Source organism: Camellia sinensis, chromosome 7 (assembly GCF_055761805.1).
Source record: "Camellia sinensis isolate YWXY chromosome 7, ASM5576180v1, whole genome shotgun sequence".
Lineage (NCBI taxonomy): Eukaryota > Viridiplantae > Streptophyta > Magnoliopsida > Ericales > Theaceae > Camellia > Camellia sinensis.
This window is the reverse complement of record NC_138967.1, coordinates 200,336,555-200,363,414: the sequence shown is the minus strand read 5'-3', so window position 1 is coordinate 200,363,414 and position 26,860 is coordinate 200,336,555. Positions and strand designations below refer to the sequence as shown.

The following is a 26,860-nucleotide window of genomic DNA, read 5'->3' as shown; positions in this document are numbered from 1 at the left end:
AGCTTAATGACATTGATTGAGAATATTGTACTTTTGTAGGAATGGTACCTCCAGTAAGGGAAACCAGGAAGAGGAACTGATGAGGTGAGACTCTTCATTACGTAATTTAGTCATATCTTTCTAGTGATCTGTGAGGTGATTTTATGTGGGAGTTTTAACATATATTGAAGGGGAGAAAAAAGAAGACTAATAACTGCTATCTATCTTTGTTTAATAGGCAAATTACAAATAAAGGTTTGCTTAAAATACAAATTGCCCCCTGTGGTTTTAGAAATTACATCCTACCCTTTCAAGTTTCTAATCACATAACAAATGATCCCTTTTATTGATAAATCATCAAGTCGATTAACAGTTTTTAATTATGTTAGAAATATATTCCAATTAACAATTTAAGTAATGTTATTGTTGTATAGGAGAACAGTTTGGAATTTCATTTTTTCTACTAATTCTGTTAAATAAAAAATTATGACAAAGGGATATTTGTAATTTTCAAAACAACAGGGAGCAATCTGTATTTTAAGCAAATTTCAAGGGATATATTTATAATTTACCCTTATTTAATTGTTTTGTTTTGGCATGTTTTGATGCAACGAATCACTAAGTTGAATAAGTGACCTAATGATCCAGCCACTGACTTGGCTGATGTCCAGTTTGGGTGTGATGACTGTGTATGTGTGTTTATATCATCATTCAATAAGCTGTACTTCTGTCAATGTGTGTAGAAGTGGTTTACTTCTCTAGTCTTCTGGGTAGTAATCTCATCGTGTTATATAAGACAAAGGATAAGACAATATGTGTCATGACCGATGATCCCTTCCAATAGAGAAGGCCTAATCACTTTCTTTGTCCTAAATGGTGCGTGATGTGCAAGAGTTCAGAATGACGGATCGTTTATTTCTCCATTGTCAGGTGGCTCATTTATTATGGTAGTGTCTTTTCGCTTTGTGTGATGATCAATGGGTTGCTCCACGGGAGTGCGCACACATGCTTATGTTGTAAAAATTGTGTATTTAAATAAAAAAATTAACAGATTCATATTTAATTGAATTGAACTAAATCATACAACTTAATGAACAGAAATACATAGAACAAAAATAAGGAAAAGAAAGCAAACCGAAGCCTGTATCATACCACAGTCACCTTAAAACAGATTTGTCGTCTCATCGTGGGTGCTAGAGATATGTCGACATCTGTCTCCCAGGATACGACGGTTAGAACCCGCTACACAGAAGCACCTTCTGTTTAGTTTCGGTGAACTAACAATGGCAACACTCTCTCACAGGAAAAATATTATAGGAGCAAACTGACTATAATATAAGAGCAAATGATTTTTGTACTCCAACCAAAGAGGATGGTATTGTTTTATACACAATGGGGAAAAGAGGATGATAGAACTTAGGCCATGTGTCCCTCATGGTTAGGCCATGTGTGTCTCATGGTCTAAGACACTATTAAGGCCATGTGTTCCTCATGGTCTAAGATACTATTAGGGCCATGTGTTCCTCATGGTTAAGCCATGTGTCTCTCATGGTTAGATTGTGTAAAATGTTCAATCATCATTCTCAATCTCTCATGCATGAGGCCAACTTTATGAGACAATTTCTCATTCAATTCTCAATAGTTTTTGGTCATTCTTTTTTTGGTATGAAGTGATGATTTTAGAGAATACCAAGATTAGGGAATGATATCATTCCCTTTTTATATTAATAAAGATTAATAATTTCAAGGGAACCCCAAGATATAGAATAATTACAATGGAATAAAAAACCCAACTAATAATATACTATTTTAACACTCCCATTCAAGCTAGTGTGAAGATATCTCTCATGCACAGCTTGTCTAGGATGTCATGCAATGGATTACTCCCAACTCCCTTGGTAAGGATGCCAGCGAGTTGTTCACCAGACTACACAAATGGAGTACATATTGTGCAATTAGTTTTTCCTTAATAAAGTGGCGATCAATCTCAACATGCTTTGTCATGTCATGTTGAACCAAATTGTGAGCAATATTGATGACGGCCTTATTATTACAGTATAACCGCATGGAGTCCATCTGATCAATATCTAGATCATCCAACAATAACTTGATCCATAAGAGCTCACACACTCCTTGTGTGATAGCTTTAAACTTAGCTTTTGCACTTGACCTAGCAACACATTATGTTTCTTACTTCTCCAAGTAACTAGGTTGCCTCCAACAACAGTGCAATACCCTGAAATCGATCTCCTATCAGTTATTGATCCAGCGTAGTTAGCATCTGTATAGGCTTCCACACGAAGATCATCATGTTTTGAAAAGTAAAGATCCTTACCAGAATCAAACTTCATGTATCGCAAAATTCTTATGACAGCCTCGAAGTGAATCTGATGAGGAGCATGCATAAACTGGCTAACCACACTGACAACAATAGCAATATCAGGACGGGAGTGAGATAGATAGATGAGCTTACCCACTAAACGCTAATAACTTCCTTTATCAATAGCTGCTCCTCTTTCATCATCCGCCAGTTTCTGATTGGGTTCCAATGGAGTGTCACCGGCCTTGCAACCAAGCATCCCAGTTTCCTTCAATAGGTCAAGCACATACTTTCGTTGTGAGATAAATATCCCATCCTTAGAGCAAGCAACTTTAATTCCCAAAAAATACTTCAAGCTCCCCAAGTCCAAGTCTTTGATTTCAAACTCGCTAAATATTTCTTCAATAAAGGTATTTCCTCACTATCATCACCTGTAAAAACTATGTCATCCACGTAAATAATGAGCAATGTAGTCTTACCATGTGAGGAATGTTTCACAAACAAGGTGTGATTTGCTTGACTCTATTTGAAGTCATATTTAAGCATAGCTTGAGTGAATCTCTCAAACCAAGTCCTTGGAGACTATTTGAGACCATATAACGACTTTCTAAGCCGACATACTTTACCCTCTGTTTGATGATCCTCAAAATCAGGAGGAATGTCTACCTCTTCTTCAAGGTCACCATGGAGAAAGGCATTCTTTACATCAAACTGATGAAGTGGTCAATCTAGATTAGTTGCTAGAGAGAGAAGTATTCTGACTGAATTCATCTTAGCCACAGGTGCAAAGGTCTCCTAATAGTGAACGCCATGTTTGAGTGAACCCTTTTGCCAATAGAACCATCCGCTTTGTGTTTCACAATATACACCTATTTGTATCCCACAAATCGTTTGCCCTTAGGTAACTTAGTCAATTCCCAATTGTCATTCTTCCTAAATACTTTCATTTCCTCAATCATAGCAAGTTTCCACTTAGAGGTAGCAAGAGCATCCTAAAAATAATTAGGAATGCTAATAAAGAAAATATTTGACACAAAAGCTCTATACGAGGATGACAAATGAGAGTAGGACACAAAATTTGAGATAGGATGTTGAGTACAAGTTCTCACACCTTTCTCTTGGCAATAGGAACATTAAGATCAATAGGAGTATCAAGATCAGTGAACTCAAGAGATTCAAAGTTATTTGGATTCTCATCAGAAGCTGGAGATGGCAGTGGCTGAGCAAAAGTGGTTTCTTATATCCAGTTAACTTTCTGTCTGTCTTTGTCTCTTGACATAAACTTGCCCTTCCCTATCATTGGTGTCATTGGGTTTTGTAGTCCTAGTAAGAGTTAGTGGAACAACTGGTTTCACTATAGGAATCACAGGAATCACTTCTCACCAAGGCTCCCCCTGAAGGGAGGACTGTGACACCGAAGAGGACAAGAAATAGGACGGGGACTCAAAAAAGCTCATATCCATGGACACAAACCACTTACGAGAAGAAGGGTGATAACACTTATACTCCTTTTGAGTAGGAGAGTACCTAAAGAAAACACATTTGAGAGAGCGAGGGTCCAACTTACCACGAGTAGGAGAGAGATTGTGGACAAAACAGACACAACCAAATATTTTTAGAGGATTAAAAAATAAGGATTCGAAACCTATGAGGACTTGAAAGGGAGAATGAGCAAGCTTGTCTGGTTGATCCAGGAAGTAGAGACCATTTTCTGCACTATCACTGCCCATCGTCCTCCTCCTCATGACAAGGTCTTGAAAAAGACAATGATCAAGAAAAAAAGTCACACTACAATTCAAATCCTTTGTAATACGACTCAAGAATAACAGGTTAGCTAAAAAATTGGGAACATGGAGAACAGAAGATAGAGGTATGGTAGGAGTGACATGAACTAAACCTTTCTCAGAAATGGAAGAAATAATACCATCTGCAATCCTAACTTTGTCTTGACCTGAAGGGGGCTTATAGGTAGAAAAAAGGTTAGAGAATCTAGACATATGATCTGAGGCACTAGAATCAATAATCCAAGACAAAGACTTATGAGAAAGGAAAACACGAGGAGAAGAGGCTATGTTACCTGAGCAGGCAAACGACGAGGAAGATGTACTGAGAGCAGTAGAAGACTGACGGTCCAACAAGTGATGCAAAACATCCTCAAGCTCATGAGTAGTCATCTAGAGAGACCATCAGAAGCCTGGCCAACGTAAGCGGAAGTAGAATCAAGTGTATCAACGGCACTAGACTGATGAGCCCATTGATGGGAGCAACGTCCTCTAGATTGGCTTGACCGACCTCCTCTAGAACTAGACCGATCACCTCGACCCCGGATAAAGTCCCATGAAGCTTCCAACACGTCTCACGAGTATGTCGCAGCTTGCGATAGTAATCACAGAAGACAGACTCCTTGGCGGCAAACGAAACGATGGGAGTCAGACTGAGGCCATTTCTAGGGGTAAACAGTAACGCTAAGTGGTCAGTAGAGACAGGTGACATCATAGCAGACTGGCGACTCTCCTCATTCTGTACATAGGCGAATGCTTCCTGAAATGAAGGAAGAGTGTCCATATCCAGAACTCGACTTCGAATCGAATCATACTCCATATGAAGACCGGTCAAAAACTTGAAGACCCTTTCCTGTGCAATGAACTTCCTATACCCAACTAATTCAGTAGTGCAAACAATTTTATTGTCTTGCAGGTGATCAAGGCGGTTCCAGCTATTGGTGAGAAAGGTAAAGTACTGAAGAATAGTCTGTTCCCCCTGAACAGAGCTCTCAATAGAGCGGCGCAATTCAAATACCTGTGAGAAATTCCCTTTGCAGGAATAAGTAGTAGCCTCTGCCTCTCAAATATCCTGTGCAGTGTCCATAGATAGATAGTCCTTTCCAATCTCCGGGGCCATAGAATATATCAACCAACCCATAATTAGGGAGTTGGTGATCTCCTATTGATTATAACCCTGGTCCGTGGTGCTAGGTGCCTGTATCCTGCCATCAACGTACCCCATCTTCCCTTTGCTCTTTAAAAAAATAGTCAAACTCTGCGACAACGCTAGATAGTTTTGACCATTGAATAGAGATGTGGTGATTTTAAGACTAGGGTTGGGGTTATCAGTCGTAGTAAGAGGTATAATGGAACTCTCACTCTTAGGTGTCTGAGAAGTAGTGGACCCACTGGTGGAATCTGCCATGGATACTATACTACTTAACCCTCAACAAAAACTAGTGCCAATCACACCAGAAGATGGTGAAGGAATAGTAAGTACGAAGACCACTAAGAATATTAAAGAATTAAACACTCATAATTTTTTTTTTTTCAGAGAAGAAAGAAGAAAAACATAAATTGAGGTCAATACCTCATCACAGATAGCGACAGAAGGTCAAACAAATAGGGAGACGACACAAAGGGAGACAAAGGAAGCCAGAGAATGCCTTGGGGCTGTCGGCTAGGTCTGAGAGACTGCCAGTGGTAGTCAGCAAGGCAAGACGACACAACCACAGTGGTCGACTTAGGCCAGAAGGGCTATCGGCAGGGACCAACATGTGATTGGGAACCTGCGCCAGTGATCGAAGGGTTCGACTAGGCAAGATGGCGTGTCGACTGAAACCACAGTGGTCGACATAGGCCAGAAGGCCTGTCGATAGGGACCAGCCAATGACTGGGCACCTGCGACAGTGGTTGACTTAGGGCTGACTCTGGCAGGTTCAATCAAACCTGGATGGGAGCTTTGTAGTGGCTGTGTGGTGTATGGGTTTAGGGTTTAGGGTTTAGGGTTTAGGGTTGTGGCTCTGATACCATGATGATTTTAGAGAATACCAAGATTAGGGAATGATACTGATATCATCCTTTTTTTATGTTAATAAAGATTAATAATTACAAGAGAGCCCTAAGGCATAGAATAATTACAATTGAATAAAAAACCAAGTAATAATATACTAATAATATACTATTCTAACATAAAGATCTTGTTACAAAGAATCTAGAACCAAAGTTACCAGAAACTCATTTTTTCTAACAATCCCCTACATGAATAAAAATTGACCGAATAAAAAATAACGAGTAACGTTTAACAACAAAGACTCGGAGAGAGAGCATATAGAATAACCTTGCATCAAAAAAGGTAGTTGTTGGTCTTGAACCTTTCGTAATGAAAGCCTATTGGATTTACTGGCTGACCAGTGAACGTGATGTCTTGAATTATTCTGCCATTTCTGTAAACCAAGACAATAGACCTCACACAGGAGTTACTCCAACCATTGTTCTTGTTCCCATTGGCATGTCCGGTATGGCCCTGGAACACTAGACTGGTTCAGTGAGTGTTTTTAAAGAATTTGGCCTTGTCAATTCTTAAGGAAGCGGCCCCGCTTTGCACTGACATAGGTGACCTACATAAGGTATCTCATTATACCATGGTTGATTATTCACATCACTTAGGTCATTAAAAGCATTAGCTTAACCTTCTACCCCCACAAGGTATCACTGAATAAAGGAGTGGGTAAGAGGATTTTCCTCTTCAGTGATTCACCCGTTACACGCAATTAGGTTGTTCCTTTGAACCTAGATTTTGGGATCTCCAGTCAACTAGGTTGGGTTTTCTATTCCGGTAACATTAACTAAAGGGCTTAACTCCATTCCTCTTAATGACGTTTCTACTAACTCTCGAGTTAACCCTTTGGTTAACGGATCTGCAATGTTGTCCTTAGACTTTACATAGTCTAGAGAGATAATTCTATTAAAGAGTAGTTGTCGTATAGAATTATGTCTACAACAGATATATCTAGATTTTCCATTATACATATTATTTGTGCCCATCCAATCGCTGATTGGCTATCACAATGAATACAGATAGCAGGCACATGTTTTGGCCAACGTGGAATATCTTCGACAAATTGACGAAATCATTTGTAAAAATTTAATGTATAAAGAGAAATAGAGAGAGAATAAATTGTATGTATATTGATTGATTTCAATTTGTATACAATGACTCTCCTATATATAGAAGAGAAAAAACATATTCACCTACCACACTCAACTCTCACCTAACACACTTACATCTACCTACCACACTCAACTCTCACCTAACACACTCAACTCTACCAACCACACTTATAGCCCCCCTCAAACTCAAGGGGGATAGGAACTAACCAACTTGAGTTTGGAGAGAGTAACAAAACAAGAAAATACATAAAAATAAAAGAGGATAGGAGACACTGTATGGTCGTGTCAGACCATTGGTGAAGACACTGGATGGTGGTGTCATAACGTTGTAGAGGACACTGTATGGGGGTGTCATAACGTTGTAGAGGACACTATGGTTATGGCAGACCGATGTAGAAGACAGTTTATGGGGTCATGTCGGACCGTTGTAGCAGACAATGTTGTGACAGTTGTTGTGACAGTTTACAAAGTCTTGCTGGACCCTTGTAGAAACTAACCGGAATCAATGTCGGGACAGTTTACAGAGTCTTGTCGGACCCCTAAAAAGTCGCACCCTCAAAAGGTGTGCTCAATTTTTCAAAAGGCGTGCCATCAAAAGGCGTGCCCAATCCATAAAAAGGCGTGCCATCAAAAGGCGAGCCCAAGTCATAAAAAGATGTGCCGGACATGATGGCGAGGCACGTCACCACATTGGCTTGCGTGCCTGTTTTGTCGTCTGGCGCCAAGTGGCGCGCGATGCGCGTGTCTGCCTCTTCGTCAGGGTCTTTATAAACTGAGGCGGAGGCTGTGCTTGAGACAGAAGCGAAGACAAAAAAAACTTTGTGAAAAAACTTCTGAAAAAACTCTTCATTTTCTGAGAGAGATATTCGTTTTCTGAGAGATTGTCTCTAAGAGCTGCAAATCTTGAAACACTCTGTAATACTCGGTTGCCCAAAAAATGGCCTCTTCGTCTCGTAGTCTGCTCACTCTCTTTCCAGACCTCAACGAGTCAACAAGAGAGATAACTGGTGCGGTGGCCCGTGAACCTCAACCAAACACCTCTGATTTTGCTCCGTTGAACTTTCCGATGTGGTCTGTGGAGCAAAAAATGGCGGTGCAAACTGATATTGAGGCCAATCAGTATACTTTGAAGTCATGTGTGGAGACCATGACGGCGGTCACAAACTTGTCGCACCGGCTGCAAAGTAGAACAAATGAGGTGCAGCAGCTAAACGCCCAACTGGCTCTGCTCCAACGCATGTATAAGGATGCGCGAGCAGAGATAAGTGTGCTAAAGGCAGAAAACAAGGAGCTGAAGCGGAAGGCCACCGTGATGTTCCGATTTGGAGGTCCACCATATGCTGCAGTGGAGGAGCAGGGAGGAGTGAACGTGCTCGGTGGATTAGGAAACACGGAGGCAGCACCGTCAAGGGCTGTTCAGGACGGAGGCAAGAAGAAGAGACCGGCGAAATAGGCGAAGAAGTGAGGTCGTTTGGTGGCCGGCTGCAGAAAAGAAAACAAAGCTTTTGGTGTTGTGTGGTAGTTTGTTGTTGTTGTTGTTTTTTTTTTTTTTTTTGTGTAAAATTGTGATCGGGGTTGATCCCTGAGATGAATAAAATATGGTTTGGTGTGCAAAGCTATATGGTATGAATGGAATTGGAAAAAGATTAAAAATAATGTGAAAGAAAAATAAAGGAAGAAATAATAAAAATATATGTGAAATCAAAAAATGAAAGATTGGGGAAATAAGGAAAGTGGTTTGGAGAAAACAAATAAAAATAATGGAGTTTGAAATCAAACGGAGAAGAGATGATGATGTTTTTTTTTTTTTTTTTTTTTTTTTAATATAATATAATAAAAAGAGATAGATATATATATATATAAAATAAAGAAAGTGGGGAACAAGAGTGTAATGAAAAGAAAAAGTATAGGTTGGAGAATCTGAGCATCGTGGGTCACATGGGTGAGTGGTGGTAAAGGAAGTAAAAGAAAAAAATAAAGAAATGAGTGGGTTCATCTAGCAATAGTAAGCTTGGGTTAATTAGCATTTCTTGGCCTATACTCACCCTTTAGTAAGCTTGGGTTAATTAGCATTTCTTGGCCTATACTCACCCTTTTCTTCTCCCCGCCTGATATCCCTCTAAACAGTGGCCCTTCTATCATGCTGTTCCGGCACCGAGTTAATCCCAACTCGGTGATAACTCGCTCTACATGCTGAACTTTCTCATCCTTTGCCAAGCTAGAGGGTAGCCTTAGCAGTGCAGTGAATAGGAGAGTTTCAGCTACAGTGAGATGAGGGTATAAGACATCGTATTGTGCAACAAATCCTGTTCTCCTTTTGATGGAACCACAAAAAGGCTGGCCATTATATGTGATCTTTCCGGATAGCTTACCAGTAAGACGACCTCCGAGGGCAGTAAGGAGTGTGGTTTTTCCACTGCCTGATGGGCCAAGCATCGCTAGTATTTCTCCTTTTGATGGAACCACAAAAAGGCTGGCCATTATATGTGATCTTTCCGGATAGCTTACCAGTAAGACGACCTCCGAGGGCAGTAAGGAGTGTGGTTTTTCCACTGCCTGATGGGCCAAGCATCGCTAGTATTTCTCCTGGACAAACCATACCTGTCAACCCGTTTAGTATGGTCTTCTCCACGGAGCTCGATGTTGCATCACAGCACGATCCTTTCTGCTCCAATCTAACCTTGTAAACCACCTCTTCAAACTTTAAAGTTATGGGGAATAAGGTCAGTTGTAGAAAGGATTGTGAATTGATCTGTACAGGGTAAGCGATGACAGCTGCATGACGGGGTTCCAGTACAGTACCGTTTTCTGGCACATTTGACAGACCTGCCATGGCTTCACTGCTTCAAATTTCTGGTTTTGACACTGTACGGTGGAGGGGTGTAACCAACTTAAAATGATGTTGATGCTGTTTTTCGGTTGTGATTTGGGGTGGGGATGGAATGGGAAGCCAAGTTAAAGGACTCCGTCGACTTTTTCAGGGATATCGTCTCCGGTCCCTTGGAGAAGTTCACACAGGTGACTAAGATGGAATTTGTTAGAAACTACGCTGGCTCACGGCAAAGCACCACTGATGGGAAGGTATGCGTAGAAAATAAGCGGAATAGGTTGAGGTCCGGCGGACGGCTAAGGTGAGGTTGCCGCCCGCCGGTGAAGCGAAAATACTAGGTTCTAAACCTGCTCTGATACCATGTAAAAATTTAATGTATAAAGAGAAATAGAGAGAGAATAAATTGTATGTATTATTGATTGATTTCAATTTGTATACAATGACTCTCCTATATATAGAAGAGAAAAAACATATTCACCTACCACACTCAACTCTCACCTAACACACTTACATCTACCTACCACACTCAACTCTCACCTAACACACTCAACTCTACCAACCACACTTATATCATTCAACTTCACCAGTTGTTTTATCTAAAGCAATAAACTTAGATTCCATCATTGATCTCGATGTACACATCTGCTTGGAAGATTTTCAAGACATAACTGTCCCTCCAAGAGTAAAAACATAAACATTAATGGATTTGGAGTTCTTTATATCAGATATCCAATTAGCGTCATTATACCCTTTTAGTACACCACTGGGTATCTGGTATAATGCAGCCCATAATCCAGGGTGTAGCGGAGATAATCCAACACCCGCATAATGCCCTTCCAATGAGTAGCATTAGGATTACTCGTGTATCTACTAAACCCGCTAACAGAGTAGGCTATATCTGGCCTTGTACAGTTTATCAAATACATTAAACTTCCAATAACCCGAGAATATTCTAACTGAGAAATACTTTCACCATTATTCTTGGTCAAATGTTTACTCAAGTCTACCGGTGTCCTAGACACACTTGTATCTGAATTTTCAAATTTCTCAACATAGTGAGATTGAGAAAGTACAATACCACAAGATGTTCTGATAATAATCTCTTGGTAATTCTAATCATTTTATCATTACTGCTAACAATGAGTATGTCATCGACTTATAGATACAAAATGACATAATCTTTATCAGTGTCTTTGACATATACACATTTGTCACACTCATTGATTCTAAACCCATTTGACAACATAGTGTTGTCAAACTTCTCATATCATTGTTTAGAAGCTTGCTTTAAACCATACAATGACTTGACAAGCTTACAGACTTTTTTATTTTGAGCTGAAAATCCTTCGAGTTGCTCCATGTAGATTTTTTCATCTAAATTTTCATTTAAAAAAGTTGTCTTTACATCTATCTGATGTATCTCCAAATCACGTAAAGTTGCTATCATAATCACCATGCGAATGAATGTAATCCTTGTTATAGGTGAATACATATCAAAGTAATTCAGGCCCTCTTGATGTCTGTATCCTTTAATAACTATCCTAGCTTTATACTTATCAATTGACCCATCAGCCTTCATCTTTTCTCTAAAGATTCACTTACTCCTCAAGGTCTAACTGTCTGGGGGTAGATCAACCAACTCCCAGGCATGGCTCTGTAAGATGGAATCAATTTCACTTTTAATCGTTTCTTTCCGCAAAAGACTTTCAGGTGAAGTCACGGCTTCATAAAAAGTTTGAAGTTCTCCTTCTAACATATAAGTCAAGAAGTTTGGATCAAAAAACTTGGAAGTCCTAGCCCTTTTACTCCTTCTTGGCTCATTTACTTCCTCATCTTGATCACTATCACTACGATCATCTTCAAGTTCCTTTTCAGAACTTTGATCCTCACCTCGAGTTCGGCAAGGAAACACGTCCTCGAAGGACGCATTCCTTGACTCCATAATGGTATTCTTGTGTATAGCTGAAATATCAAACCTGGGCACAAGAAACTTATATATACTACTATTCTGTGCATAACCAATTAATATGTAATTCACGATTTTCGAACCTATCCTAACTCGCTTGGGTGTAGGTACCGCCACTTTTGCTAGACACCACATTTGTAGGAAATTATTGGAAGACTTGCGGCCTTTCCATAGTTCATACGGAGTCTTGTCTACTTTCTTCCAAGGTATTCTGTTAAGCCTGTAATTCGCGGAGAGAATTGCTTCCCCCCACAAGTTCTATAGCAACCCAGAACTTGTCAACATCGCATTCATCATTTCTTTTAGCGTCTTATTTTTCCTTTCAGCAACACCATTTGACTGAGGGGAATAAGGGGTTGTAGTTTAGTGGATAATTCCTAATTGAGCACAAATATCAATAAATGGCGATTCATATTCTCCACCACAATCACTTCTCAAAGCCTTGATCTTTCGGTTTAGTTAATTCTCAACTTCATTCTTAAAAAAAAATAAATTTATCAATCACCTCGTCTTTGCTTTTTAGCAAGTACACATAACAGAATTTAATGCAATCATCAACAAAAGTGATGAAGTACTTGTTGCCACCACGTAATTGTACGACTTTCAAGTTACATAGATCACTGTGTACTAAATCTAAAGACTTGGTACTTCTTTCAATAGAATGAAATGAAGTCCTAGCCAATTTTGCTTCTACACAAGTTTCACACTTGTAATTTGGATTAATCTTGAAAGATGGTATGCGATCTAACTTGATTAATCTACGCAAAGAGTCAAAATTCACATGCCCAATCTACCATGCCACAATTCAGGGGACTCAAGCATATAAGTGGAATAGGAAGATTTCTCATTCATTTTTGGGATAATAGTATTACATTGAGCTCAAACATACAGCCCAATATATTCCCCTTACCCACATAGATTCCGTTCTTGATCAGGATGACCTTATTAGACTCAAACACCATGCGGAAGCTATGCTTGCTTAAGAGAGATCCCGAGACAAAGGTTCTTACGAATGTCTGACATAAACAGGACATCGTTCAGAGTCAGTTCTTTTCCTGAAGCCAAGGCACCAAAACATGTTTAGTCCAAACAAGTCACTTTGAAGTCAATAGTCTTACTATTAGGAAACACAAATCTAGTGTTCAATAGTCTATTATTCGGAACTTCATAACATGGCCAGTAGTCTTATCACTAGGAATTTCTAATTTCTTAGCATGTGGTCAGTAGACTTTTCACTACTAGGAATCACAATATCTTGGCATGTGATCAGTACTCACTCCACTACTAGGAATCACAACGTCTTGACATAGGATCAATAGACTCCTTTCATTACTAGGAATTATCATGTCTTGACAAATGATCAGTAGTCACTCCACTACTAGGAATCATCATGTCTTAACATGTAATCAGTAATCTGTTCACTGCTAAGAACCACAATTTCATAACTGTGTAGCCAGTGGTCTAACATCTTCTAAGAACCACCAGTTTTCTATCTCTATGATCAGTGATCTTGCACTCACTGGGAGCCACCAATTCAATAATATATTTAGAATTATAAAAATTAAAAAAAAAATACATTCACCTACCCTAACAGGTTGTCTTATCTTTGCTCTGAAGCAAAGTCACATAGCAATCATACATGTTAACCCAAGGATAACATACTAATTGCCTCTAATTAATTCAGAGATATTATCATGCAATCTTATGATTTCTTTTAATCACATTTGATCTCTCAAGATCTTCCTTTAAGAACCTCGCAAGGCTTAAGGTTATCAGGTCGAACAACATTTTCTATTGTCACCTCTTGAAGCCATTTCTGAAAAAGCACAACAGAATTTCACTATTCTGTTTTTTCAGAAACTAAAATTAACACTAGAAAATCCCGAAGTCTGAAATTTAATTCAAAACTGATCTCACTACTTATCCTAGAATCGAACATGGTCAGAAAAATTTTCAAAAAGACTGGAGGGGTCACACCGATCCCACTTAATACCCATTTAACCTTAGACAAAACTTTCAAGAGCATGTTGACTCCTAATATATGGGAAACAAATTTAGAATTAAATTTTTTAGGGGATAAACTAGGTTAAAACAAACCAAATTTACAAAACTTACAAACAATTAAAAATTACTATCAGAATTACACCACTCATAAAGGTTAACTGGTATGCCCAGAACTGAGTTCATTATTTCCGAATAAAAATAAAAAATATTGTAGTTAATGATAAAATTTGGTTTATTTTTTTTCAAAACAGAATACTTTGAAAATAATCAAATGATAATCAAAGACGTTACCAAAACTTGGTTTTCTATTACTTTGGGAATGAATGGATTAAATCCAGAGACTTCCTTTAACAACAAAGGTTTGAAACCAAATCCATCTTAGTTGTCATGCCTGAATATAAATCAAAGATACTCTTTAGCCAAGGCTAAACTTTGGTTTCTATTACATAAATACCAGGTCCGACATGACCCCATAAATTGTCGTTTACATCGGTCTGCCATAACCATACAGTCTTCAACAACAATCTAACACGACCATACAGTGTCTCCTATCCTATTTTATTTTATTTTATTTTATTTTTCTACTCTCTCCAAACTCAAGTTGGTAGGTTCCTATCGTCCTTGAGTTTGAGGGGGGCTGTTAGAATATAATATGTAAAATGTTGCTTTAATAATTAGGTTAGTATAATAATTAGTATGCTTTAATAATGTACCTTTAATAATGTTGTTTGGTTTGTGCTTCTACTTTCGGTTTGTAATTGTTTTCCCTCTCCTCTATAAAGGAGAGAGCTCAACATAACATTCAAAACATCAATCAATAATACAATCAATATCTATACAATTCTCTATTTCTCTTTATACATTAAATTTAACATGGTATCAGAGCAAGGTTAACAACCTAGTCATTCTGCTTCACCGGCGGGCGGCAGTCTCGCCTTGGCCGCCCGCCGGACCTCTACACAAATTCCATCCGCTGCCACAAATTCCATAACTGAACTCTTGTCTCTCTTCTTCCTTTTCAACAACAACTTCATCTTTAGGAGCTTCAATCACCGGCTCGGGTGCCTTGACAGACTCTGTAGTTTCTTTAACTCTGCCACCACCTCAGCTACTTCTTCCACAACTTTCTCCTCCTTGGCCTCAACTTCAGCGACCAGGGCTTCGGGTTCTGGAGCAGCTGGTTCCTCTGGTGCGGCGGCTGTTTCTGTTACCTTCTCTTCTTCTGCTGGTGGCTCAGCCGCTGTTGGTGGTGGTGGAGCCACTGCCTCTTCTGTGGTTGTTGTCTCTTCAGCCTTGGTTGGCTCCTCTTTAGTGATCTCCTCTGAGAGTGCTGATGCAGCTAACACAACCTCAACTGTGGCCATTTTCACCTGAAGGGAATAGTGTAGTTTGAAGCACAAAAAAATAAAAATAAAAAAACACTAACAAGGAAGCAAAACCCATGTGATCCACTCAACCAATTTCTTGATTTGAGAGTTCACCAGCCCTCTTGTTCATGTCGACATCAGCTTTCTTGCAGACGATGTTGGTGAAACGACGGCCGATACCTTTGATGGATGTCATTGCAAACATGATCTTCTGTTTCCCATCCACGTTCGTGTTCTGCACTCGCAGAATGTGCTGGAACTCTTCATTCGCTACCAGCGACATGGCTAGGGCTTTGAGGCTTTGTCTGTTCAGTCGAAGTTGCAAGCCGTCGCAGCGAGTAAAGAAAGAGCTTTCGCAGAGCCCGATCTGAAAAAAAAAAAACAACTCCGGTGAAAACACAGTTGTTTGAGTGTCCCACCTTTTCCACCACACATTGTTTTCATTATCTTCCTCCCACTCTCTCATAAAATAATTCTTCTTATCATTTAAATAATCTATATCCTGTGCCCACCTAGACAATAATCTATCATCTTATCATTTACTTTATTATTGGTAGGACAACCATTCTTCTTTTCTTTTTTCTTTTATTTATTTATTTATACCAAAAAGAATTGAACCCTCCTCGGGCCACCCAATTCCCTTTTCTTATTATTATTATATACACTTTTCCATTCTAAAATATTCTCCACCCAAAACCATCATCACATTTTCCACCGCCCAAACATTCTTTATCTTATATATATATATATATATATTTTTTTTTTTTTCTTTTTCTTCTTTCCACCGCCCAACTTTTCCTTGAACCTCAACCTTTTATCTTTTCTTTTTTTTTTAAAAAAAAAAACCCTTCTATTCATTCCATCTAATTTTTCTGCTCAGTCTTGTACCTTCAAGCCATTCGGATTTGCACAATAAACTCATTTTATTCATATCGGGACTTCGCCCTGATCACCATTTTACATAAAAAAAAAAAAAAAAAAAACCAATTTACAAATTTGCACAACACCCATATTTTATTCATCTCCGGGATCAACCCCGATCACCAATTTACACCACTACCAAAAAAAAAAAAAAAAAAATACACAAACAACCACATCCACCGGCGGGATTTTTCTTCTCTACTCTGCCGCCGGTCTCTTCTTCTTGCCTTCGTCCTGGGCGGCCCTTGACAGTGTTGCCTCCGTGTTTCCCACTCCACTGGGCACGATCACTCCACCCTGCTCCTCCACTACAGCATATGGCGGACCTCCAAATCGGAACATAACGGTGGCCTTCCGCTTCAGCTCCTTATTTTCCGCCTTTAGCACACTTATCTCTGCTCGCGCATCCTTATACATGCGTTGGAGCAGAGCCAGCTGGGCGTTTAACTGCTGCACCTCATTTGTCCTACTCTGCAGCCGGTGCGACAGGTTTGTGACCGCCGTCATGGTCTCCACACATGACTTCAAAGTATACTGATTGGCCTCAATATCAGTTTGCACCGCCATTTTTTGCTCCACCGACCGCATCGGAAAGTTCAACGGAGCAAAACCAGAGGCGCTTGGTTGAGGTTCACTGGCCACCGCACCAGTTATCTCTCTTGTTGACTCGTTGAGGTCGGGAAAGAGAGTGAGCAGACCACGGGACGAAGAGGCCATATTCTGGGTAGCTGAACGGGAAGACGAGGCCATGTTATGGGTTGCTGAGTGTTTCAGAAAAGCGTTGGTTACAGAGTGTTTACAGAGTGTTTCAAGATTTGCAGCTCTTAGCGACAAGCTCTCAGAGAACGAAGAGGTTTCAACTGGTTTGTTATGCTTCCAAGCCTCAGCCTCCACTTCGGTTTATAAAGACCATGATGCAGAGGCAGACATGCGCATCATGCGCCTCTCGGTGCTCGCCGACAACTTGGGCGTGCCTTTTGATGGCACGCCTTTTTATGGATTGGGCACGCCTTTTGATGGCACGCCTTTTGAAAGATTGGGCACACCTTTTGAGGGTGCGACTTTTTAAGGGTCCGACAAGACTCTGTAAACTGTCCCGACATTGATTCCGGTTAGCTCCTTCGTGGGTCCGACAAGACTCTGTAAACTGTCCCGACATTGATTCCGGTTAGTTTCTACAAGGGTCCAGCAAGACTCCGTAAACTGTCACAACATTGTCTGCTACAACGGTCCGACATGACCCCATAAACTGTCGTCTACATCGGTCTGCCATAACCATACAGTCTTCAACAACAATCTGACACGACCATACAGTGTCTCCTATCCTATTTTATTTTATTTTATTTTTCTACTCTCTCTAAACTCAAGTTGGTAGGTTCCTATCCTCCTTGAGTTTTAGGGGGGCTGTTAGAATATAATATGTAAAATGTTGCTTTAATAATACTTAGAAAATATGAGGAAGAAGAACTCCGAAAATATGAGGAAGAAGGAATATATTTCTGTTATATTCAAAACTTCTTATCTTACAAGACCAAATGACACTTCTTATATAGGAGATATTACAAACATCATTATAACCCATTATATGCCACTTACATATTATATATTACCACTATCTACCACTATCATATTATATACATGCCACTATCTACCACCAACACCACTATCATATTCTATACATGCCACTATCCTTCACCAACACCACTATCATATTATATACATGTCACTATCTACCACCAACACCACTATCATATTCTATACATGCCACTATCCTTCACCAACACCACTATCATATTATATACATTAACACAAATTTCCAGCACTCCCCCTCAAGCTGGTTTGAAGATATCTTCCATAGCCAGCTTGCTAGTCAGCTTATCAAATTGCTTCTTGTGTAGTCCCTTCGTTAGCACATCAGCTAATTGTTTACCTGTTGGAAGGTAGGTCATACAGATTATGCCAGCATTGATTTTCTCCTTGATGAAATGTTTATCCACTTCTATATGTTTTGTGCGATCATGTAGAACTGGATTATGAGCTATAGATATAGCTGCTTTGTTGTCACAATAGACCTTCATAGGTGTCGGGTGAGAAAGCTTTAATTCTTCAAGAATTCTTTTAATCCACATTACTTCACAGATTCCATGGGCAACAGCTCTGAACTCTGCTTCTGCACTACTTCTAGCTATCACATTCTGTTTTTTACTCCGCCATGTAACTAGGTTCCCACCTACAAAGGAGCAGTATCCGGATGTTGATCTCCTGTCTGTAACACTTCCTGCCCAGTCTGCATCTGTGTATACTTCAACTTGAAGATGCCCATGTTTCTTGAACAGTAAGCCTCTCCCTGGAGTTCCTTTCAAATATCTTAAGATCATATAAACGGCCTCAAAGTGCTCTGCCCCTGGTGAGTGCATGAACTGACTTACCATGCTGACTGCAAAGGCAATATCAGGCCGCGTATGAGACAAGTAAATCAATTTCCCTACAAGTCGCTGATATTGTTCCCTCTCTTTGACTTCTTCAGCCTTAGCAGCTTGTAACTTCAAGTTAGGCTCGATCGGAGTCTCCACCATCTTACAACCAAGCATACCTGTTTCTCCAAGGAGATCAAGAACATATTTTCTCTGATTAACGAATATACCTTCCTTGGATCTTGCAAATTCCATTCCGAGGAAATACTTGAGGGCTCCCAGATCCTTAATGTGAAATTCTTTTGCGAGTTTCTCTTTGAGGGCTGCTAACTCTGCTTCATCATTACCAGTTAAAATGATGTCATCAACATAAACAATCAAAATTGCAATTTTACTGTTTTTTGAATGTTTATAAAATATTGTGTGATCTGCTTGACTCTGCGAGAAGCCACAACTGATAACTGCCTTCCCAAAGCGTTCAAACCACGCTCTTGGTGATTGTTTGAGTCCGTATAATGACTTGTTCAATCTGCATACTCTGTCGCTTCCAAGTCTCTGCTCAAATCCCGGCGGTAGGCTCATGAACACCTCCTCTTCAAGATCACCATTGAGAAATGCATTTTTAATGTTAAGTTGATGTAGAGGCCAATCTGAATTTACTGCAAGAGATAACAGTATTCTGATGGAATTTATTTTAGCAACAGGAGCAAACGTCTCCTGATAGTCGATCCCATAAGTTTGAGTGAAGCCTTTAGCCACCAGTCTCGCCTTGTATCTCTCAACGCTTCCATCTGCGTTACATTTTATCGTAAACACCCATTTACACCCAACTGTTTTCTTGTCTGTGGGTAGATCAACTATCTCCCAAGTACCACTTCTCCTTAAAGCATTCATCTCCTCCATGACTGCTAATTTCCAATTCGGATCATCCAATGCTTCCTGTATATTCCTTGGAACAAATAAGTGTGAAATCCTAGATGTGAAAGCTCTATGGTTTTTAGACAGTCTTTGATAGGAGAGGTAATTTGCAATAGGATGTTTAATGCAATTTCGGACACCTTTCCTAATTGCTATAGGAACATCAAGGTCGGAAATAGAAGGAATAGGATTACCTAAAATTTCGATGCCAGAACTCGGGTGGACATTCGGGTCATTAGGATGGACATTCGGGTCATTATTCCTCAGATGAAATCGCTTCCTAGTATAAACCTGAAGCTCAGGATTTAGATCATTTTGTAGTACTTCTCCCCCTAAACAAGAATCTTCTTGACTAGGCACCATAGAACTTGGTTCTCTTAAGTGATCATTATCAGACAGATGTGGTTTTTGTGTAGGATAAATGACATTGGGGAGCGGGATAGAAATATCCCAAAAACGGTCTTCTACTCCACTTGTCTCCCCCTGAAGAGAAGTGTTGGGGAAATAGGATTTTGTTTCCACAAATGACACATCCATACTCACATGAAATTTCTTGGTTTGAGGATTGAAACACTTATACCCCTTTTTGTTTGAGGAATAACCCAAAAAAACACATTTTATAGCACGGGGGTCAAGTTTTGAACGAAATTGACTGGGAACATGAACATAGGCAGTACATCCAAAAACTTTGGCGGGTAAATCAGAAAACAACCTCGTGTCAGGAAAAAAAGTTTTGAGACAATCAAAAGGTGTTTTGTATGTTAACACCTTTGTAGGCATCCTGTTTATCAAATAAGAGGCTGTTAAAATTGCTTCACCCCATAAATATTTAGGAACATGCATGTAAAACATTATAGCACGTGCTACTTCAAGTAGATGTTTATTTTTTCGTTCTGCAATGCCATTTTGTTGAGGGGTATCCCGACATGTAGATTGATGAAAAATCCCCTTTTTTTCCAAAAACTCACCCAACTGCTCATTGAAATATTCTGGTCCATTATCAGAATGTAAAATACCAATTTTGGTTTGAAATTGGTTTTCAATCATATTGTAAAAATTTGTGAATAAATTTTTCACGTCAGATTTTTTATTCATCAAATAAATCCAACATAAGCGGGTATGGTCATCAATAAATGTAACAAACCATTTTTTACCAGAAAGAGTAGTGATTTTAGAAGGGCCCCAAACATCACTATGAATCAAATAAAAAGGTTTGGAAGCCTGGTAAGGTTTTGGCAAATAAGTAGAGCGATGAAATTTTGCAAAAATGCAACTTTCACAATGAAAAGAAGAACAATCAATCCCTTTAAATAATTCTGGAAATAAATGTTTCAGATAAAGAAAACTAGGATGTCCTAGCCTATAGTGCCATAGCATTATTTTTTCTTGAACAGAGATTGAACTAGTACTATTAAAGCTCTGAGCTTTTTTATTACTAATAGGTACTTCATCAAAGTAGTAAAGACCTTCAAGCATCCTAGCACGCCCAATCATCATCCCCGAGTTCTGGTCCTGAAATTCACAATGGGATTCAAAAAATGTAGCACGACAATTAGAATCCTTAGATAGTTTACTGACAGACAAAAGGTTACAGGCTAAGTTGGGGACGTGAAGAACAGCATTGAGATTAATTTTCTCAGTTAGTTTAATAAATCCTTTTCCTGCAATAGGTGAAAAACTACCATCGGCTATTCTGATTTTGTCATGACCAGAACAAGGGAAATAGGTACTAAATAAATGGGAAAAACTAGTCATGTGATCGGAGGCACCGGAATCTATGATCCACGGAGAGAAGTTTAGGCAAGAGAAGGCTTTAGGATTTCTACCTGTTTGTGCCAACAAAACACTAGGAGTACCGAATGAGGAGTTGGATTTTATCAGCTTTAAGAGTTGATCAATCTGCTCTTTGTTGAAGGGACCTGAATTGGCTTCATTAGCGGTAGGAAAGCCATGATTTTTCTCTCCTTGTTTGCTGCTTTTCCAGTTGACAGGTTTGCCATGGATCTTCCAACACGTTTCGCGTGTATGGCGAGGCTTGTTGCAAAAATCACACCAGACCCGTGGCTTATCATCAAACCTGCGCTGGTAATTTGCAGCCTTGTTGGCCGCAGCATCGCTAATTAAAGCAGAAATTTCAATTGATTCACCAGTACCTTTTTTCTTAAGCATGACGCTCCTTCGGCTCTCTTCCCTTCTGACTTCGGCAAATACTTCGCCAATGGATGGGAGAGGAGGTCTGCCAATAATTCTTCCTCGCACTTCATCGAACTCAATGTTGAGGCCGGCAAGAAACTTGTAAATACGGCTGTCTTCCACAGTTTTCTTGTGGTGGTTGCAGTCGGCAACCGATTTCCATTCGTATGTGTTGAAGATGTCAAGATCCTGCCACAACCTTTTCAACGAATTGAAATATTTGGTGACGGAATCATCTCCTTGACGAATCTCTCCCAACTTCAAAGTTAATTCGTAAACTTGAGATTGATTTCCTAGGTCAGAATACATCTGACTAACATTATCCCACAATTCTTGTGCAGTAGTATAGCACATGTAATTAGAGCTTATATCCTCCTCCATGGAATTGACCAACCATGTCATAACCATGGAGTTTTCAGCGTCCCAACTGTCGAACAGCGGATCATTAACAGCAGGAGCCTTCTTGTCACCAGTGATGTAACCGATCTTTCCTTGCCCACGGATATACATCCAGACAGATTGTGACCAGCGGAGAAAATTATCACCATTTAGGCGGATGGTGGTGATTTGGACAGAGTGAGAGTTGGACGTTTTCACCGGAATGGCAGCGGCAGGGGTTGAAGTGGTTTCGGACGTGACTTCCGACATGGCTATGACGGTTTTAGGGCTGCTGTGTTTTTTGTTGCTCTGATACCAACTTAGAAAATATGAGGAAGAAGAACTCCGAAAATATGAGGAAGAAGGAATATATTTCTGTTATATTCAAAACTTCTTATCTTACAAGACCAAATGACACTCCTTATATAGGAGATATTACAAACATCATTATAACCCATTATATGCCACTTACATATTATATATTACCACTATCTACCACTATCATATTATATACATGCCACTATCTACCACCAACACCACTATCATATTCTATACATGCCACTATCCTTCACCAACACCACTATCATATTATATACATGCCACTATCTACCACCAACACCACTATCATATTCTATACATGCCACTATCCTTCACCAACACCACTATCATATTATATACATTAACACAAATTTCCTGCAATAATTAGGTTAGTATAATAATTAGTATAATAATTAGTATGCTTTAATAATGTACCTTTAATAATGTTGTTTGGTTTGTGCTTCTACTTTCGGTTTGTAATTGTTTTCCCTCTCCTCTATAAAGGAGAAAGCTCAACATAACATTCAAAACATCAATCAATAATACAATCAATATCTATACAATTCTCTATTTCTCTTTATACATTAAATTTAACAAAACCAAACCACTTTGAGAATAACAAAATTGATTTCAAAGATTTTCTCTAAACCCGAAGGTTTATAATTTCTTTCGTTCCCTCTTTCCTTTTACTATGGTGAAATTATTACAAAGTAGAAATCAAACTACTACTAAAACTCAAGCAAAAAATTGCTTTAACTATAAAGAATAACAACCCAATCCAATTAAGGATTCTATTTGGTCTAAAAATTTCTTTCCATGTTTGGGTATTTATGTTCAACAAAAAGGTTAATAGTCCAAAACTTTTGTTGTAATTCCGAATTCTATTCATTTGGATTTGTATTTATTTATTTTTTTCATTCCCTTTCGCATAGGTATTCCTGCAAAAAAAGTTAGTAGAAAAACACAACAAAATATAAAATAAATAATTGAAAGAAATTGTAAAAGTAATAAATTAATTTACACCTTCTAGCAATATATTTAATAGCAAACTTAACTAAAGAATTAAAATACTATACAAGTTACACAATAAGCTTACAAAAACTTATAACTCTAAAAATTAAATTAAAATTAATTTAATTGGCAAGAGTTATATGCAATTACTACACAATAAACATGTAAATACTCCTAGCAATAAAATCATGCAAAAATTCTTGGAATTGGAAAGAAATTAGCATGCAAATTACACTAAAAATTAGATAGCAATTAGTATGCAAATTACATTACAAATCTAGAACCTAATAAGCATGTAATATAAACTAAAATTTAGAACATGCATATTATACTAGAAAAGTAGAACATAATTAGCATGTCAATTCTCACTAAATTTAAATACTCATGAGCGTGCAAATTATATTATAACATCATAAAATAAAGAAGCATGCAAATCATGGTAGAAAATTAAAAATGATGCCCATAAAATTAAATTATACTAGAAAGCAATATGAGGACCAAACACCATAGGGTAATTATTTAATTACTTAAATAAATTGAATTCTCACCAAGAAGTTGGAAACAGTAGACTACTTTATAAAATACATTGAACTCCTAATCATGAATTTCGTAACAGTTTCAGTATTTTTTTTTTTCTTTCATTGCAAATCACTAGCAAACACCAATTGATGAGCATGCAATGAATCAGACTTGCTTTCATGTAAGTGGAGATCAGGAAAATCAAAGCAGTACAATTCCTCAGAAAATAGTAACATGTAATTTCTTGGTGTTGAATAATTAACAATTATTAACAGAAGCCGAAAACTGTCTAGGGAAACATAAACAATTACATATGAATCTATTTATCTAATATCATGAAGAACATAGAATCTATTTTAAGATTGTTGTACAAATTGCGTATTTAAATAAAAAAATAAATAGATTCTTATTTAATTAAATTGATTTACAAAAATAAGAAATCATTGGACTAAATCATACAACTTAATGAATAGAAATACATATAACAAAGATAAGGAAAAGAAAGAAAATTGAAGCTTGTATCATACCATAGTCTCCTTAAAATAGATTTGCCGTCTCACCGTGGATGCTGGAAGTATGTCGGTGTCTATCTCCTTGGATATGACGGTTAAAACCCGCCAACACAGAAGCACTTTCTGTTTAGTTCTGGCGAACTGACAATGGCAGCACTCTCTCACACAGGAAGAATATTACAGGAGCAAACTTATTATAATATGAGAGCAAAGGAGTTCTGTATTTCAACCAAAGAGGATGGTCTTCTTTTATACACAATGGGGAAAAGAGGAGGAGAGAACTTAGTCTATTTTATGATAATATTCGCAATGTTGAGCATGCCTTTATATTGGCATCTTCGGCAAGACATATGGCAAGGCCATGTGTCTCTCATGATTAGGCCATGTGTGTCTCATGGTCTAAGATACTATTAAGGCCATATGTCCCTCATGGTCTAAGACACTATTAGGCCCATGTGTTCCTCATGGTTAGACCATGTGTAAAATGCTCAATCGTCATTCTCAATCTCTCATACATGAGGCCAACTTTATGACACAATTTCTCATTCAATCTTCAATGGTTTTTGGTCATTCTTTTTTGTGGTATAAAAATCTTATTACAAAGAATCTAGAACCAAAGTCACCAAAAACCCATTTTTTCGAATAGTTTCTTATTAGGTTTGAAGGGTTTGGTGGCAATAAGAGAGCCAAATCTTTATGGTCTTTTTTAGCTATCTTTTGGTCTATTTGGCTGGAGAGAAATGTAGGGATCTTTGATGGCAAGGAGTCAGATGCAGAATCTCTATGGGATAAGGCGGGATAGTTGGCTTTGCTCTAGGTTTGTGTCTCGTCCTTCTAAAGGAGTTTCATTTTTCTTGATTTATTGAGATTGGGCTGCTGTTTATCATTCTTAATGATTGGGTTTTTCTTGTTTATTTTCGGTTTTCTTGCTTATGCTTTATAAAATTCTTCGTTGCTTTTTGAAAAAAACAAAAAGACAATTATCAGAATGCCTCTGCTTCTCATAACAATGGCAAAGTTCCTGTACATGTCAAGTTGTGACACATTATGGTTGGTTGTGAATGAATCGACACATGTGGACATTCATCGTCAAATATGCTGAACAGTTATAGAATTAGATACCACAATGATGTGTAGAATCATTCAATCAGGTCAATCTCGGGAACTTCCATGTGACCTGCAAATCCTAGCTACCCCTCTTCGGTGTCACCATACTTCCCATTTTGTTTTGCCAATCCTTTTCTCAGTGCAAAATAAGGTTGCTGGCATAAAATTACTCAGTCACAAACATGCCTTGTGCCTACATGGACAACGTTTTTGAAAGTGGGAGATGTAAGGCTGAACATCTTGACGATATAATTAATTACGTTGTTTGTATTTAACATAAAATTCATAGATTTCATTTGACATAACCCTGTAAATTTGTGAAAAGTAATTATAATAATTAGTATGGTACTATTGTGATGATGATAGATATGAATACTAGTTACTTGCATCAAAATGCTTGAACAGTTTTTCAGTGCCTTACGATTTGAGCCTGGAAGGGAGCAGTGAACCATGGGCAGTGGCATTTCTTGCTCGTGTGCAGGCAAAGTGGGAAAGATGCAAGCAAGTCTGGGGTTCTCTGCACATGGAGGTTAATGGTTGTTATCCACAAGCAATTGTATTGTAGTACTGGCCTACAAAAACAGGGAAGATAGATGTGGTCGTGTTACAGAAAATTAATAGATGTTTCCTTTCAATTGATGTCATAATTGTCTGACCAGATTTTGGGTCCTCAAACAAGCTTGGGCAAGAATATGAGAGTATTTATATATAGATAGCAACAATTGTAAACCAAGTAGTATGTTGTTCAACGGTGAGTCCATCCATTTGAATGATTCCTCATCACAAAGAGTCTGTTCTCTTCTCTGGTATGTTCTGCTTTTTCATTTAAATGGATCATTTTGTTACCGCATTGTCATAGCCCAAATTGAGCGAAAATAATTGGAAAAGGAAAGTAAGAGATAAATAAACTTATAAACTTTTACTTCTACTTCATAAATAAATAAATAAATCTCTCTACTAGTCCAAATAAATAAAGAGAAAAATAAAGACCATTGGCAGACATTCAAGTCTTTTTATTACTCTTTAAGTTGTGTTTGGTTTGAGAATTTGATGAGGGAAATATAGAGGGAAAAGAAAATGTAATTTTATTTTTTGTTTGGTTATAATAAAAAATACTGCGAAAAAGAAAGTAATAAGGAAATGTAATTTCACTTTTTCTCTTTTTG

The 26,860-nt window shown here is 38.4% G+C and overlaps 1 protein-coding gene across 4 annotated transcripts in view; it reads left to right on the top strand.

The window, feature by feature from the left end:
• Positions 1-26,544, top strand: part of LOC114312456 (uncharacterized) — a 63,275-nt gene extending 36,731 nt beyond the window's left edge. The window contains exons 6-7 of one of the 4 annotated variants that reach the window (XM_082880384.1): positions 40-84; positions 26,176-26,544. In XM_082880384.1, the coding sequence (XP_082736510.1) occupies positions 40-84; positions 26,176-26,287 (157 nt within the window). In that variant the 3' untranslated portion in view covers positions 26,288-26,544. Of the gene's footprint in view, positions 1-39; positions 85-25,738 lie in introns of all 4 variants that reach the window. The other 3 variants (XM_082880383.1, XM_082880385.1, XM_028258684.2) reach the window with 3 other exon arrangements.
• The last annotated feature ends 316 nt before the right edge of the window (positions 26,545-26,860 follow it).